Source organism: Apteryx rowi, unplaced genomic scaffold (genome assembly GCF_003343035.1).
Source record: "Apteryx rowi isolate R43461 unplaced genomic scaffold, aptRow1 scaffold_10, whole genome shotgun sequence".
Classification (NCBI taxonomy): Eukaryota; Metazoa; Chordata; class Aves; order Apterygiformes; family Apterygidae; genus Apteryx; species Apteryx rowi.
This window is the reverse complement of record NW_020447197.1, coordinates 2,591,673-2,606,957: the sequence shown is the minus strand read 5'-3', so window position 1 is coordinate 2,606,957 and position 15,285 is coordinate 2,591,673. Positions and strand designations below refer to the sequence as shown.

General features: G+C 36.0%; 1 protein-coding gene across 1 annotated transcript in view; it reads left to right on the top strand.

Annotated features, from left to right (window-relative positions):
* The window catches only part of NAALADL2 (N-acetylated alpha-linked acidic dipeptidase like 2), a 305,207-nt gene that overhangs the window by 149,964 nt on the left and 139,958 nt on the right, over positions 1-15,285 (top strand). Inside the window, exon 6 of the mRNA XM_026060735.1 lies at positions 6,684-6,827. Coding sequence (XP_025916520.1) covers positions 6,684-6,827 — 144 coding nt within the window. The remainder of the gene's footprint in view (positions 1-6,683; positions 6,828-15,285) is intronic.

The following is a 15,285-nucleotide window of genomic DNA, read 5'->3' as shown; positions in this document are numbered from 1 at the left end:
TTATATGTATCTATATATATGATCTTGTTTATCACAGACTGTGATATTTTTATTTTTTATTTAAACTTTTTTCYCTAACTCTTGAAGTTGTATGAATATGTAGAAATTTTAATAGTGTTTTTAAATGTTTTTATCTGACAAGAATGTGAAGAAAAAATTGAAAATGTTTCTCAGATGCTTCCAAAATTTCAGTAACCAGGAAACAGATAAGCAGTAGTAGTATGTATTTTGCAGGTTATGTCTTAATTTCTAAGCAAGTTTCCTGGTTTGAATACTTTGAATACATGGAATTGACAATTGACAGTCAGCTGTGTATTCTCTTCCAGTGTCAAATACCTGAATACAGCACTTGAAGATAAGAAATTGAAATCATATATTTTTAAAAAAAAGAAAAGAAAAGAAATTGGATCTTGGAATTACTATATTTTCCCAAGAACCTTCCATTTTCCACAGCTCAGCACCTGTATCTTGTGGAGTAAAACCATGATCATACGTTCCATCTCCTTCTCCATCCACCACTCTGTATGCAAGACACAACTGACCATAGCTGTAAAGTCTTCTGTTGGAAGCATGTTTCCAGTCTGTCCTGCAGACCCTTCTTTGGCATACAACTTCCATGCCCATGATGTGACCTGGCAAAATGCCACCATCCATGGTCTGGCTTATATGCTTGCAGGGTATTAATCAGTGTAGTCTCACTTTTAGGAAGTAGTCTCAGAAAGTCTTTAGAAAGTGTAGTCTCACAAGTAGAAAGTTGAAAGGTCTTAACGATTAAAAAAAAAACATATAGGAGATAAGTATTGTTTAAGAATGCTTGGACTACTCTCAGTAGTTATTTTTCTGGGTGATCCTGACTCCCTGTAAGTACTACGTTTTCTGTAAATGTGCATAAACCTTTTCAAGGTGCTGCCTTCTTTCTCAGCAATAGCTCAAATCACTGCATTGTTCGAAGCGTCCCTTGTCCATTTGTGAATGATGCATCATGAGGTACAAGCTGGCACAATGCTGTTGTAATTGGCAGAACATTCATCATTTCACTACTGCATTGCCTGTAAAGCTGCTTTGAAAGTTCTTAGTTGAGGCTGCTGTTAAATGAAATCCCTAGTTACAGAATTTCAGAGCCCTTTTTGTTACAAAAGAGAAAGTGGCGTTTTTCTCTCTGCGTATTTTTCTGGCATTTTTCTTCTGCATATTAATACCAATGACTGTAGCGAAACAAAGTACTTCTGAACTGACATATGTTTCGTGCTGTAATTCTGGTGGGTAATTCATAGAGATCTGAATAAAGACATCACAGGAAACTGCTTTCTCGCTTCCACTCCATGAACATATACTCTAGATTGTGCTCTTCCCTTGAATAATATTTTCCTGTACCAATTATTTTTCTCATCCATGCTCAGATACTTGGAGCTTATACCTCTCAAGATACCCTCTAAGTCTGAAGTTATGATCTTTTTCATCCTATTAATAAAAACCATTCTAATTTTCATTTTGAATCATATGATCAGCACCATTTTTAATATGCATAAATAAGAATGCCAGCTTCCTTGGAATATTTATTTTCTTTGCTTTAGAGAGATGGAGGAAGAGGTCTCTATTTTACTTTATGTGCAGAAAAAGATGTACATGACTTTTAATATCTAAACATTAAGCAGATGTAGAGCTTTCCACAGAGTTTCCTGTTTCTGAGTGCTTGGAGAAGGGCATCAGCTTTTCAGGATCAGTGTTCTCGCTCTATCACTTTACAGCAAGAAGTGACAGCCAGAATCAGTTTCATTTCTCTTCCCATGCTCAAAGAGAGAATCTGGGAAGGAAAAGAAGGTGGCTCAGTTGCACTCGGTGGCTTTCAAAGTTGTAGCAGATAGGTACGTTTTTATATCAGAGGTTTCACTCTTACTTGAATTCTGAGAATCTGCTTGGACCAAATCCTGCGAACTGTACTCATAATGCTGTTGAAGACAGTAGGGGAAAACAATAGAAGTTGTCCTATGAAAATGTGGCTCTTTGTGGAATTATTCATTGAAATTGAAGGTAATGTGCAAAAATAACAACAAAAGCTTTTAAYGTTTTTGCTGTAAGATGCACCAGTATGACAGTGCAAGCCTTTTCCAGCAGTATTAATCAAAAGTGTGACAGGCTGCTTTTTGAGTAGGGAGAGAGTCAGGTCAGTATCGGAAGTGATCGGCTCACTCAGTGTTCGGAACAACTGTTGCTGATGACRTGACAAAATAGCTGTTGCAATGCAGAATTGTTGTGATCAACTATAGTAATGTGATTTTAGTATCTAGAGCCACCAGTCAGCTAGAGTCTCCCTGTTAAGCACCGTACAGTCCTTTTCAGTCTGAGCATGTGGTTAGACGCACGTCATGGAAACCACAGAGAAACTGATTTTGCAGGGGAGAATAAAGAAATCATTGTTCTGAGCTCCATGAGAACCAGGGGAAGCGCACCAGCTGTTGAATATATCAGCAGAAATGGAGTGGGGGTGTATATATGTTCAAAGCGCAAATGGTATAAATATCTACTATGTGTCAGTTGATACATCTTTGTTTTCATCGTGGTTAATACAAGATGTAGCCTTGTCAAAGGGCAGTGCAGAAGATATTCTGGGAACGCACAAGTGGAAGAATCTCTTTCACAAAAATGCATTGAACTAACTGTTCGCTCCAGGCAATTGAATAAGAGAACCATCTTATTTAACCAAATGCACTTTATTCTGTCTTTTATGCTGTAAATTATTCTCATAGCATGCTGTAAAGTCCTGCTTGAAGTGTCTATTCTTAGCATAAAACTGTTTGTCAAATTTCCATTAAGCTTCAGGTGAAAAATTAATGAGCCATTCACTTCAGATATTTCAAAACTAATACTGTTTTATTATTAATGCAGTAGAAAGTCTAAGATGTGGGTATGTACAATTATGGTTCAGTGTTCAGTCAGACTTTACATTTTTTTCATAAATTTTGGGAGCCATCATTAAAACTGTTTCAGGTCATAAAAGGAATTGCTGTAGAGAATGTCATCAATAAACTTTTCTTAGTCACTTCTATTTGTTAACTTTTTGTTTTTGTTTTAGCTGATCTTTGTAGAAGACTACTTTAATAAACAGGTAATGGTTAAGTATGATATCCTTTTCAATTTATCTCTGAATGTGGAATTTTAGTAGAAATGAACAGAAATTTGATTCTTGTACCACAAACTTTATATTTAGAAAAAATAGGAAAATAAAAGACAAATTACATGATATGGAGGGGGCCGTGGATAAAGTAGTTTCTTTTGACTAGGACAGTAAGACATTGTGACTTGCTCACTTTTGTGTATTCTGATTTCGGCTGTGACAAAAGTCATTGAAATGATGATGAAGTTCTACTTGGAATGTGGTACACAACTATTACGTACTCCAAGTAACAACTTTTCAGGGATCTCAGAATATTTTGCTAACACCAGTAAGTTATGTGATACAGTGCTAAGAAAGGCTGGTTACAAATGTCTATTCCAGTTTGACTAGTATGGAGCCTGAGGTTCAAGGGTTTTGTGTGCGTTCAAAACAAAACACAGTCACTGCAAAAAGTACGAATGTAGTCTTCACTTTGTATTTCAGAAGCTTTCTAAAAATTCTCTCTTTTTTCCCAAAGTTAACTTAAGGAGCGTATTTCTCTTCTTCCTGTACTCCAGTATGTTCTCTAGAGTCTTTCTTAAAATAATGGTGGTTTTAAACCTGGATTGTTGGTGCTGTTGGATTGTTAAAATTGCACAGAGAAAGGGATTCAGTTTCTTGGAAGATTTTGATGCTATAAAATTAAATTTCAAACAAAATCCCAAATTTAAATCATCTTCAAAGYGTTTGTTGGGCTCACAGATTCTGAAAGCACTATCTTCTCCAAGGAGTCTGGTGTCTGGTGGTGGAGGAGCTAGCAAGAACCTGGCAAAGTTCTTCCAGTATATTAGTTTCCTAATGAAGTTGTGCTACACTATCTTTTGTGAATGGTATAGGACCAAGCTCATTAGTTTAAAAAAAAAAAAAAAAAAAAAAGACTGGGCCTTAAAGTAGTAGCCCTTGAATTCTCAAATTTTTTTCCAGTGTGAATTGTATTTTACAGGGGAAATTGCTCTTGGATCTTTACCTTCTATTTCCTGATCATGATGCAGATAGCTTTCCTCATATTATTCATAAAAACAAGGTGCACTTGTGGCAACTAAAGAAGTGGCTGGCAAAGGGAAAGTAACTTTTGCATTTTTTCTTAAAGCAATTTTTTAATAATAATTCCAGTACTGCTTTTTTGTTAAATAGTTCAGAAAGTTCAGTTGTTAGAGAATCATAGAAAATAGGATTGGAAAAGACATCAAGAGGTTATCTAATCACCTTCCCTCAAGGAAGGGTTCAGCGCTGTCTGTGTCATCCCTGACAGTCCAGTGTTTCCTTTAGAAAGACTTCGGTTGCAGAGATTTGCCTACCACCTACATAGGCACTTTCAGTATTCAAGTATTCTTACTATCAGAAGGTTTTCTTCCAGATGACATAATCTCCCTTTCTGTATTTCAACTCCACGTTACACTGTGAGGTGAACCACTGTAATATGTGAGGTTTTCCCATTTACGTTGTTCCTGGATGTGCATCTTTTGCAGTTTCTTCAGGTATGAAGCTCAAGTTGCGGTTAAATGGAGGAAGGATAGATGTTTTTCATTTGCAATGCTTTGAGCTTCATTGCTCCTGTAATATAGTGTGCACACTGACGAACAGTAGACAGAAAATAATGTCTCAGCTACAAGCTTCTGATGGACATTTCAGAATTCATTTTGTTTCCAGAAACAGACTCTCAAAGCTTGAGAAGTTGATGTGCTGTGTAGTAACAACTTCGAGAACTTTTTCAACCCTGTTCAGCTTTGCCAAGACAACCCTTTTCCTACACTAAGACCTTTTGAACCAGTTTCACTTTCCATTTATAAATTTGTCACATTTTTAAAAGTGAATACCGAGTATTTCTGCTGTGCATTAAAGCTGAACAAATTTTTTTTCCATAATTAAATGTTATAGCCTTGGTTGCTTTTTGTCTTATGATTAAGATATCCTGTAACAACTCTTTGGAGTGGCTAGCACAAAAAGTAAAACAGAAGAGGGAGGACGCAGGTGGATTTTAGAGAATGTAGTTCAGTAACAACATCCCTGCTAGTAATTTTATAGAAATTTATTATGGGCTACTGATTTCTCATAGCTTCTTCACCTTGTGTTTGTAGGTCACAGAATGGAAGGGATGCCTCCTGGTTGTAAGGAACTCAGTATCAACAGAAAACGTGGTATTTGTTGAATAGAGTTCTCGGAGACTCCTGGCATTCTGAACTCTAGCTGGAAGTTTGCAAGTAATTCAGTATGGGCAGGCATATTGAAAGGCTTTTAGGGGTTTTGCAGATTGTTTTAGAGCTACTTTCTGTCCCATGCTGTGAACCTTCTCTCTTTTTCATGGTGTGCTTTTAGTCTTGCAGGAGTATTCTTGATTTCCCTGGGAAGAGGTGATGCCATTATTAGGCTAACTGAAAGAGTTGGGAAAAACAGACAAACATTTTGTCATGAAGTGCTTCAGATCATTTCTGTGTCCAGAGTTTATCTTCTTCCAGGTCTGTAAGTTGGTCTCACAGAACATACTGTATCTCGTCAGAACCCTTCCCGTGCTTAAATCCTGGAGTCATGTGTATGAAAAGTCTGTTTCCTTTTTTCAGTTAGAGGGAGATTTTAAARTATGAATGAATCTTTTGATCCAATGAGGTTTGTGCTGTTCCTTCTTAAGGTTTTAAACATGTCATTGAAGAATTGATGATTTCTCATCTCTACCTTCCCCCACTTTACATACAACTAACTGTCTGTTCAGTAAGCTCTTATTCCAGAACTCCTTCAGTTGAGCCATCAACCATCCATTGCAAAAAACATCCCTGCATTTATAAAATAAATCATAGACAACTTAGCTGAATTGAGATCCACTTTGAATATATGTGCCTTAAAGAGGAAGGTGTATATTCATGTTTCCAGGCTCCTGGGTATATGCAAGGAAGGATATGTCTCATCAAGTTGTCAGTATGTCACCAGCATGCATCCTCCTTGGGGTGTTTCTTCTCAGAGTTCTCACAAACGGTTCAGTGCGTGGGATAGCCTGCCCTTAAACAACGTTAGTGCTAAGTAGCACCATTTTTATACTACTAAAATATTTTTGCATTCTCAGCAGAACAAGCAGCCTTATCAATACTGGCATCGTTTGGTGCAGACAGACACTTGCACTGGATTTCAGTCTGTTTTAAATGTCCACTTTTCCCTGTAATGCTGTGTTCTGTTCATACCTAACTTTGAAATTTGTTGCTGATCAGTAATTCTGTTTTTCATTGATTCCTTTAATCATATACAATCTCTAATTTTTGTTTTTAAGTTGCACACAATATAATATCTGCTTGGACTCTTCAGCAGTTTTGTCTTGTGGAACTATTCCCCTGGATACTTGTAGTTTTGTGGTAGTGGTTGTTAAAGGGATTTTTTTTTTTTTTCCATTAAGGTAAGTGCAAAGGAATGGTTGCTAATCTAAACCAGATTTTGAAGGTGTATGTTAGATATGTGCTTTTTTTGGTTGGTTTAAGCCTTATGCAGAAGTTAAATCTTCCTAAGTTTCATTTACTAAATTGTTGTTCATTTTCTGTTATTTAAGATGGAATCTACAGACGAAATCGATCAAACCTCACAACGCTGTTAGTGCAACCAGTTTCTGCAGGGCTTGTCAAACAACTGATTTCCTTACCTGAGGACAGCATCGGAAAAGATAGGTGCATCCCCCTTGAACTGCCAGCCACAGGTAATACTTTTTAAAATAATTTTTTCTCCTAATTATGAAATGTCCTTCAAGTACTCCAAATATGTTCGCTGTAATTGTGTATAACTAAGAGGTTTAGCCAGTTATGGGTATGTTTTGTTTTAGCAGCTTTTTAGAAGTGGCTATGTAAAACTTGTAAGTTATGCTCCAAAAATCTGCTAGATGGGAGTTGAGCTTAAAAAAAAAAGGCTGAGAAGTACTACAGAAGAGCCATTTAAAAAAAAAAAAAGAGGCCTTTGCTCTTTTATCCTTAGCAACCTTAGTCTTGTTACTTCTAACAGTTTCAGAAATGAGCTCATTTGCCAGCATTCAGCAAATGTGAATCAATAACTGGAGTAAGAAGTCTCAGTACAAGGCATTAAGCTCTAATTCTTGCTCCTGACTAAAACAAATCCCGCTGTCTTTGCAGCAACACTAGGGAGATGTTAGTGCTGCAGTAGTTTGTTAGGCCTTGTTGGACTACTAAGAACGTGCTTGAAACGTTAAGGCACTAGTAGCAGTATTAAAGCTATGCTCTTTGTCTTCTTTCTGCCTCTGGCAGAATATATTCTATTATTCTAAGCAATGATGTGCCTTTCTGTGTTCTTTAATTTGTAACTATTTGCCAGAGAATAAACAATGCATTTTTGTCTGTCAGGCACCCTTTCCTCCAGGTTTCACCACGAAAAGGTTGCATCGTGATAACAAAAGTAGTAGAACAAAATGCCTCGAGTAGGGCTAGATGTAAAAAAGAATGCATTCAGAGTATCTCTTCAGAGATAAGACCCTTAGCAAAGTCATACAGATTATAGCTCGAACAAACTTCATATTGATTTGGGGAAAAAAGTGAGAGTGTGATCTTCCAGCAAAGACACTGCACAGTGTTAYGCTGAAGGAAGGAACACCTTCCAGGTCACCTTCCAGAAGAGATGCGCCTATAAACAGTAATGCTGACTTTTATTTTGTACTAGCCTATCTTTTACCAGTAAAAACACAGAACAAACTGTATCTTTTATTATTTTGCCCATTTAAATTAACTGATTTGAAGCAGTAGTTTTGGAGGGGTGAAGGCAGATTAAGTTAGCACACTATTTCCTTTGCTAAGTACAATGATGGTAATAGTAAAAGCCAATCTGAAGTGTGTTTTAAGGGCAACCACTGTAATATCATGTATGAGCTTGTATCACTTGTTTATTGCTTTTGGAAAGTTAATGTGGATTAGAAATACAATAAAGCAAGTCATAAAAAAGGTTGATTAATTTTATGACTTGTGTTAGCGTTTGTGTTACACATACTAAAAAGAAAGGCAGTAAGACTCTATGCTTCATGGCTTAAACTGTTGAGTTTAAGAAGGACTATTGCTCTCCATTCATGGTTGTCTAGATACTTTAATGAGGAACTGATCTTCCCCGCAACCAATAGATAGTCTGTTAAAGGAGAAAAGGGCCTTTTTGGAAGGGAGAAATGCCTAACCATTCCAGGTAGGATGTGTGAAGCTTGCTAATATTGTGGGAGTTTTCAACAGTTGAAATGCTGAAGGGAAAGCATGAATTCACTCACTCTAGAAAAAGCTGCACTGAATCTGGTTCTCAAAAAACTTTGTTTGGAGATTGAGGGATAGAATTATCTAAAGGGTACCTTATTCTACTTTTTATGCGATAGTTGTAGCATTTCTGATTTATTTCCCTGAGATGGCAGAAATTCTACGTGGTGGATGATATCTGGAAAGAAAGACTGTATGAAGCTCACAGGCTAGGAAGAGTCTATCCATGTTCTCCTTATTCTGGGTGAATACAACAGCTTGTATCTGATGTCAGGCAAAGCTTCTTAACTGCAGTTCCCCAGTGGGATTTTTTTTAAATCTTACTTTGTTTAGCAAGGAGGGTCTACAGTAACATGCCTTGCATAATTCTGGAATGCATTATGCTATGTTGTGCTTTGATATACTGGTGGTATAGTGTTGGTGGGCTGAAGCATATAGTGTGCTGAAACATTCAGAATTAGCCTAAATGGAAGGGATAAAAGACTGGTCTTGTGATAATAGCTAAAGAGATTATGCTGATCAGAGTAGTGCATATCAAAACAGTGAAGGCTGAATTTGYGGCCTTCCAGTTGATTTGGAGAAGCTTAAGAGAGATATTTCACTTCTGACGTAGAACTCATCACTTAACTGTCAAAAGAGATGAATGAGCAATTCAGATGATTGGTTGGCTTAAAATTTGTTAGAATAAAATGATCATCATTTTCTCATCAGTATGTTTCAAAAAGCTGAAGAGCAGATTCATCAGTAATGATTAAACATTTATATATAGTTTTCTCACATTGCCTCTTTTTTTCCTTAGCCTTGCAGTTTTCAAGAGACATAATGTGACAGAGGGAGTGGGAGGATATGGAGACGAACATCTGAGACATATCAAATACTTAAAACCTACAAGTAAACAGTGGGAATTAAAGTTAGTTGTAGAAATTGAGTTGCTTTTTATTATGGTGCGTACTTATTAATCCTCATTAATTTGTAGTTCTGTGCTGCTTTGAACATTTCCCCAAAATGGGCAATTGGTAAAGAATTTAAGAGTAAAGTGTTATAGAGAAGCCATATACTTCTGAAGCTTTTACTTATTACAGAATATATACAGGATATTTGCTAGGACGTTATGAAGATTGCCATAAAACCAAGGCATTCTTATCGACATAAATGAAGAAGTACTGCTGTGCTGCAGTAAACTTCCTTTGTTGTTTGTTCAGTTATCTGCCAGTTGGCAGATTTCAGTCATTTGCAGTTCATCCCAATGAATCTCTTGAGTATTTAAAGTAATTCTATCTAGTGCAATTTCATTTACAAGGTGCTTTTTCATCACTTCTGGCCCTATATTTTGCTGTTGAATGGAAAAGTCTCGTAGGTTAATGGACAAATCCTTAAAAGTATTAGAGGCAGGTGTTTAATTTTCCTTTTTGGCTGTAAGTGTGAGTTTTCATATTCAGTGCTTCACATTGGTGGGGATAAAAGACTAGAAAACCTAGGATTTCACTAGTGATCTCCACATGTCTGTGGCAGAAGGGTAGACCTTCAAATTTCACAGATCAGTTTGTGTGCTTCAGTATGTTCGGTTGTCCTATGAGATGCAGGGAGAAAGATGTATATTTTTCAGGGATTGAACTGACCTTTCAAATTTGAGTTATCAGACTTGTAAACAGGGATATCAAGTTGAGATTACTGGAAAGGTTCTCAACTGAGATCCTACCAAAAGCTCTTAGGTAAAACAAGATAGCATGATTTAAGAGGAAATGTGTTCACATGGATAAAGAGCTTTTGAAAAGATAGGAAACAAAAAGTAGAAGTAAATGGTTGATTTTAACAGTGACAAGTTGTTTCTCTAGCAGCCTGCCATAAATCCAGCCCTATGTCTCTCTCCATCTGGATCAACCAAGAAAATGGGGAGTGTATTATTTCAGAGAACATCAGTATAGTATAGTTAACATATACAGAAGATACCATTTCTTAAAGAGCTCTTAAGACCCTTCACTGTGAAGTGGATGCATTTATTTATTTCTTAATCTATAAAATGGTAAAAACAAAGCACCAGTAGTTTAAATAACTTCAACAATATCAAACGGTATGTGAATAAATAAAGCCAGTAGGGTGAATAAAGAAAGCCAGTAGAATGCACTCAGATCAAAATGCTTTTATTTTAGGTAGAAGCGTTTGATCTTCTGTAACCTTTTTTAGCCTACAAAGTACAGTCACTGATCAATACTGAATCATCTTAAATGGCTGCAGTCCAAGGCTTCATTGTAGGCTGTAAACAAATCCATACTCACTATCAAAAAATTAGAGTGGAACAGATAACTAGAAGTCCTGGAGTTCAGCGGAAGAGATTTCTGGCATAACATAACTAAGAATTTTTGAAACACTTTGAATAAATACCTATTTTATTCAGCTTTATGCAGTTCTACATGTCAGATGGTCATTATAGTTTTATAGTCAACTCTGATAAATTTGCATCGTTAATTGTACCGAAGGCATAACTTGAAGATGCCTTTAGTTTCCATATAGTATGATCATGGTCCAAGACAAATAAAAGTTCTCTGCCAAGTGCTGCACACTAGTGCAAATCAAGCCTGTCATCCTTTCTGTGGGAAGGAGGACATAAAAAAAAAAAAAAGATATATTATCACATGAGACATTAGGTTGCAGCCTTGTGATGCTATTATATGTTTCTCTTTCATAGCTTGCTTACTTGTCAGACAAAAAGAATACCATATTCTATAAACTCTGTGCCATCATTCAATTATAGCAGTATGCAGAGAATCCCATTTCTAGGTGTAATAAATTTACACTATGTTGAATATAAATCCAAGGAAACAAATAGAGAAAGATGCTAGCATGTAGTGTGGCAATGTATGTTACCACATCGACCAAATAGATATTCATTGTCCTTAGCAGTAGAAATGCAGAGATGTTCTCCAGATACTACCTGCTGGTGTTTCGAATAAGTATATTTAAAATAGGGCCGCAGATGGAATATAGACATACTGTATATTAAAACATAGAAACAGTTATACTCTTGGATTTTCAGTTTGTGATTGCTTTAAATTCTGTTCTCATTATTAAATAGAAGTGCATGGAAACAAGCTTAAACTGTGTGAAACTTTTAATATGATTTACCTCTCTACTCTTAACTGAAGCTTTCAAGGCTTTCTCTACCAGAATTATAACTGACCAAGATACTTTTTCATGCTTCTGTTCTGTGTCCATCCTTTGCTGTGTATTGCTTAGGATCTGATCGCTTATAAAGCAGTGGCATGAACAATCTCTGAAAAAGAATCTCCTTGCAAAGTAGTGTGAGATCGTGGAATTCAGCTCTAAAATATGAACCATTCTCAAAATTTGTAACTATCTTTGATATTGTGTGCGACACATTTATTCTGTTTCACATTAAGCCATCTCAGTTTAGAACCTCCTTAAAGGACTTTGTTGCAGACATCATTTATTTTCAGAAACTTTCGCTTGAATGGATTTATTTTTGGATTCCTTTCTCTAGATCAGAAAATTTGATCAAATAGCAAAAAAATTACTCGTGAAGCTCTTCAGACCAAGACTGGGCTTGAGGACTCAGGACCTATGAATATCCATATAAAAACCAGATTTATTGTTAGTAGACAACATAGTTGGTTAATCAATCAAAATCTAGTAGAGAAAAAAGTTAGGAATACCAGATTTGGAAAAAAGACTGAGTCTCAATGGTATATCACTTATATAAAACACAGTAAAGGCTTTCTGTTGCAGAAACTTTGAGTTACAAGTTTTGACATATTTGTACACAAATAATTTTAGAATTCAACAATTCTGTACATTGTCATAGATTCAGTGTTGATTTTTGCATATGCATTTTGAGTGTTGCACAAGATGTAATTGAGTTTTTTTCCAAAGATAATTTATATAAATTATCAATCACATGCTGTTTTTACAAGTTCATTTCTTTTTATAAGTCATGTTGGTTTGAAAGTTATATCCTACATGAATGCTTATAACATTTGCATTTATTTTGAGAACGTATGTCTGAACTTGCTTGAAAAATGATTTAAAATGCTAAGTAGATCACTCAAAATAATTTACATAACACTGAGAACTAAGAAAGACGCACTTTTCACAGTTAAGTAAGGTTTCAAAAGCCCATAAACTAAACAGTCGAATATGGCAGTAGTTTGGGATTTTTCTCAGTCAGTTGCTCTAAAAAATGAAGGATTATTTTCAAATGATGGTAAAATCTGCTGTTATATATGGCTTTTAATGTATACTTATCATATTGGTGTATGTAACAGCATAGTGCAAATATTATGTACCAGTCTGTATTATTCCTTATAGTATCACCAATACAAGATAAGAAATCTGTAATATATTTGATTACCCTTTATATGTAAGTAGCTGATGATGTTTCTAAATGGAGTACAGTCAGTTCTTCCTGTTGCATCATGGTTTGTGCTATTTAGAGTTACTTTAAAGCCTCAAGATAACTTTATGAAAATTGTAGCTTTCCTTATTAAACAGATTTTTAGCCTTTAGTGGTGCCTGAAAAGCTTGGTAGCACGTGCTTGGAAGTTAGCAGTTGAGTTGTCGGAGCCCGTCATATGGCTTCTGAATGACAGGAGCAAGAAACGTGAGGTGATTTTATCCCGACTGCTCCAGTTGAATTAGTGCACCCTAAAACCATTTAGCTATGCACGTTTGATGATTGAAAGATTTGCTTTAATTGTGATTTAAAATTGACGTCTTTTTATTCAGGTTGTGTTGATTTCAACAGGAATTATATACACGTGAAGGACTGAATTACTCCTTTGAGACCTTATTCCTGAAGTTTATTCTACGTAGTTTGTTTCTGCAATCTTCCGGAATAACTTCCGTTTTTACAATCTAATGACTATGTTCTGCGAATGTGTGAATTCAGTTAGTTTTTGATGCTTCTGTGCTTGAGTTAAATGTGCACGTGGGGAGATTTTCATGTATTTGTAGCAGAGATCTTGTGTGAGGAAGTTCCTAAAGATGCTTTTTAAAACCCAGTACTCAAAGGAACACTCAGACAAACTGATTATAGCTGTTCCGTATGAGCAGTGTTTGATTATTTTATCAACACACTTGAAAATCAGACTCAAAGTCTGGCACTTCTCCACATTGTTATGAGGTTGGGGTAAGGTTGAAAGTGAAAAAAGGAATAAAACTTCACTCATTTCTTAGGCCACAGGTAGTAATTTTGCCTCTTCTGAAGTTCTAAAGCTGCCAATCAAATGAGCAAGCGATAACCAAGCATTTTAAAAAGTAGCTATGTAATCGTGAGAGGGGCAAGTAGCTATGAGACAATTTATAGGTTTCATATCAGGAAATAAATCAGAAATACTAACAAAACATAAATCCTTTTCCATTTTTCTATTTCAGAAGTAGCTTTTGGCATATATATACTTGAAGTGTATCTTGAGTACTGTTAAGCTTAATTCTCTTCATAGGTTTCCAGAGAATACAGAAGAAAGAGAGAAAGTTGTCAAGACCTTTAAAGTATAGCATTGGGAAGCAAGATTTGTTGTCAGAACTGTTTAAAGGGGATTAAATTTCACTTCTGCTGTATACAGCAAAGAGAGCGCTTTCAGCCTTTTTATTTGGTGTGCTAAGACTTTACRCCTAAGTCGCTTTAAGTGTGCTACTGGATTATATGACTATTAATTTGAATATCTGATTCCAGAATATGTGTATTGCCAGAAAAAAAAATTTCTATTGCTTTACTGTCAGTTGAAGACTGCATGGCTGATGCGCATTAAGGAAAAATGTGAAGAGTGAAGTTAAGTCAGTTGTCTTCAAAAGGCTTTATCTTGTTCTTTGCTGAAGTGGGGCCTAAGGAAGCATGGCATATCGAAAGCCTTGTAGGGTAAGAAGAAGAAGGGAGATGAACTTTGACTTAAAAATCTTTTTAAGCTGAGCAAGTAAGTTGGCCCTCGAATGATTGTAGGGTTTGTAGGATCTTGAAGTAATTTCCATACTATAGGTGAATTTTAAAATTTCATGGATACCAGGAACTGTTTTCAAATTTTTAAAAAAGATTAAAAAAAATAATAAATAACAGTGCTGGGACCCCTTTGGATTAATTACTTTTAAAATGAAATATTTTGATAAAATTGTAGAATATCTGAACTTCTACAGAACAACTAATTCATCATCTCATGATGTTAATAAAACTTAAAGTAACATACATCAGAAGGACAATGTTAATTAGGACTTGAACCCCAACATATGCATGGCAGATCAAAATACTAAAGTTGCTATGTTGGTTATTGCAAAGAGTGTGATGTGATTTATTTTTAATGAACTGTGCTCAGTTCACACATTCTTTACTGTTGCACTCTGGTTTAAAAAAAAAACAGTCATCACATAGAGAACGTATCTATTGATAGCAAAAATGGTTTTGTCCAAGTAAAAAGTAGAGTAAGCACTATTGGATAGTGACTTACATTTCTTTTTAAAGAAAGATTCTGGCTGTTGTTACGCTTGTTCCAAAAATCAGTGAAGAATAGTGAATGAAAATGTATAGAATTTTGTTTTAATTGAATTTTAAAGTAAATTTACCAGGTGAAGTACCAGCAAATGAAACCCGAAGAACTTCAGGATGGAGATGCAGTGTTTTTACTTTACGTCTTGCAGCACCCTCCCCACTTCAGTACTGCTCACGTCTTAGCAAACAAATCCTGGAAACACAGCAGCGGGAGGGCCATAGCATAACGCTGGTCTGCGGCAGTCGGGATATGGACATGGAAGGGACTCTGGCTCAGTGACGCTTAAACACGGGCCTGTCACGGGGGTGGTGCAGTCCTGCGTGGAGGTAGGAGAACCTCCCTGGAGAGCCTAGGGTGACAYGGTGGTTACTGGCAGACAATTGCTCGCATTTAAGTTAGAGCTGTTTGAGACATTTTGCTCCTT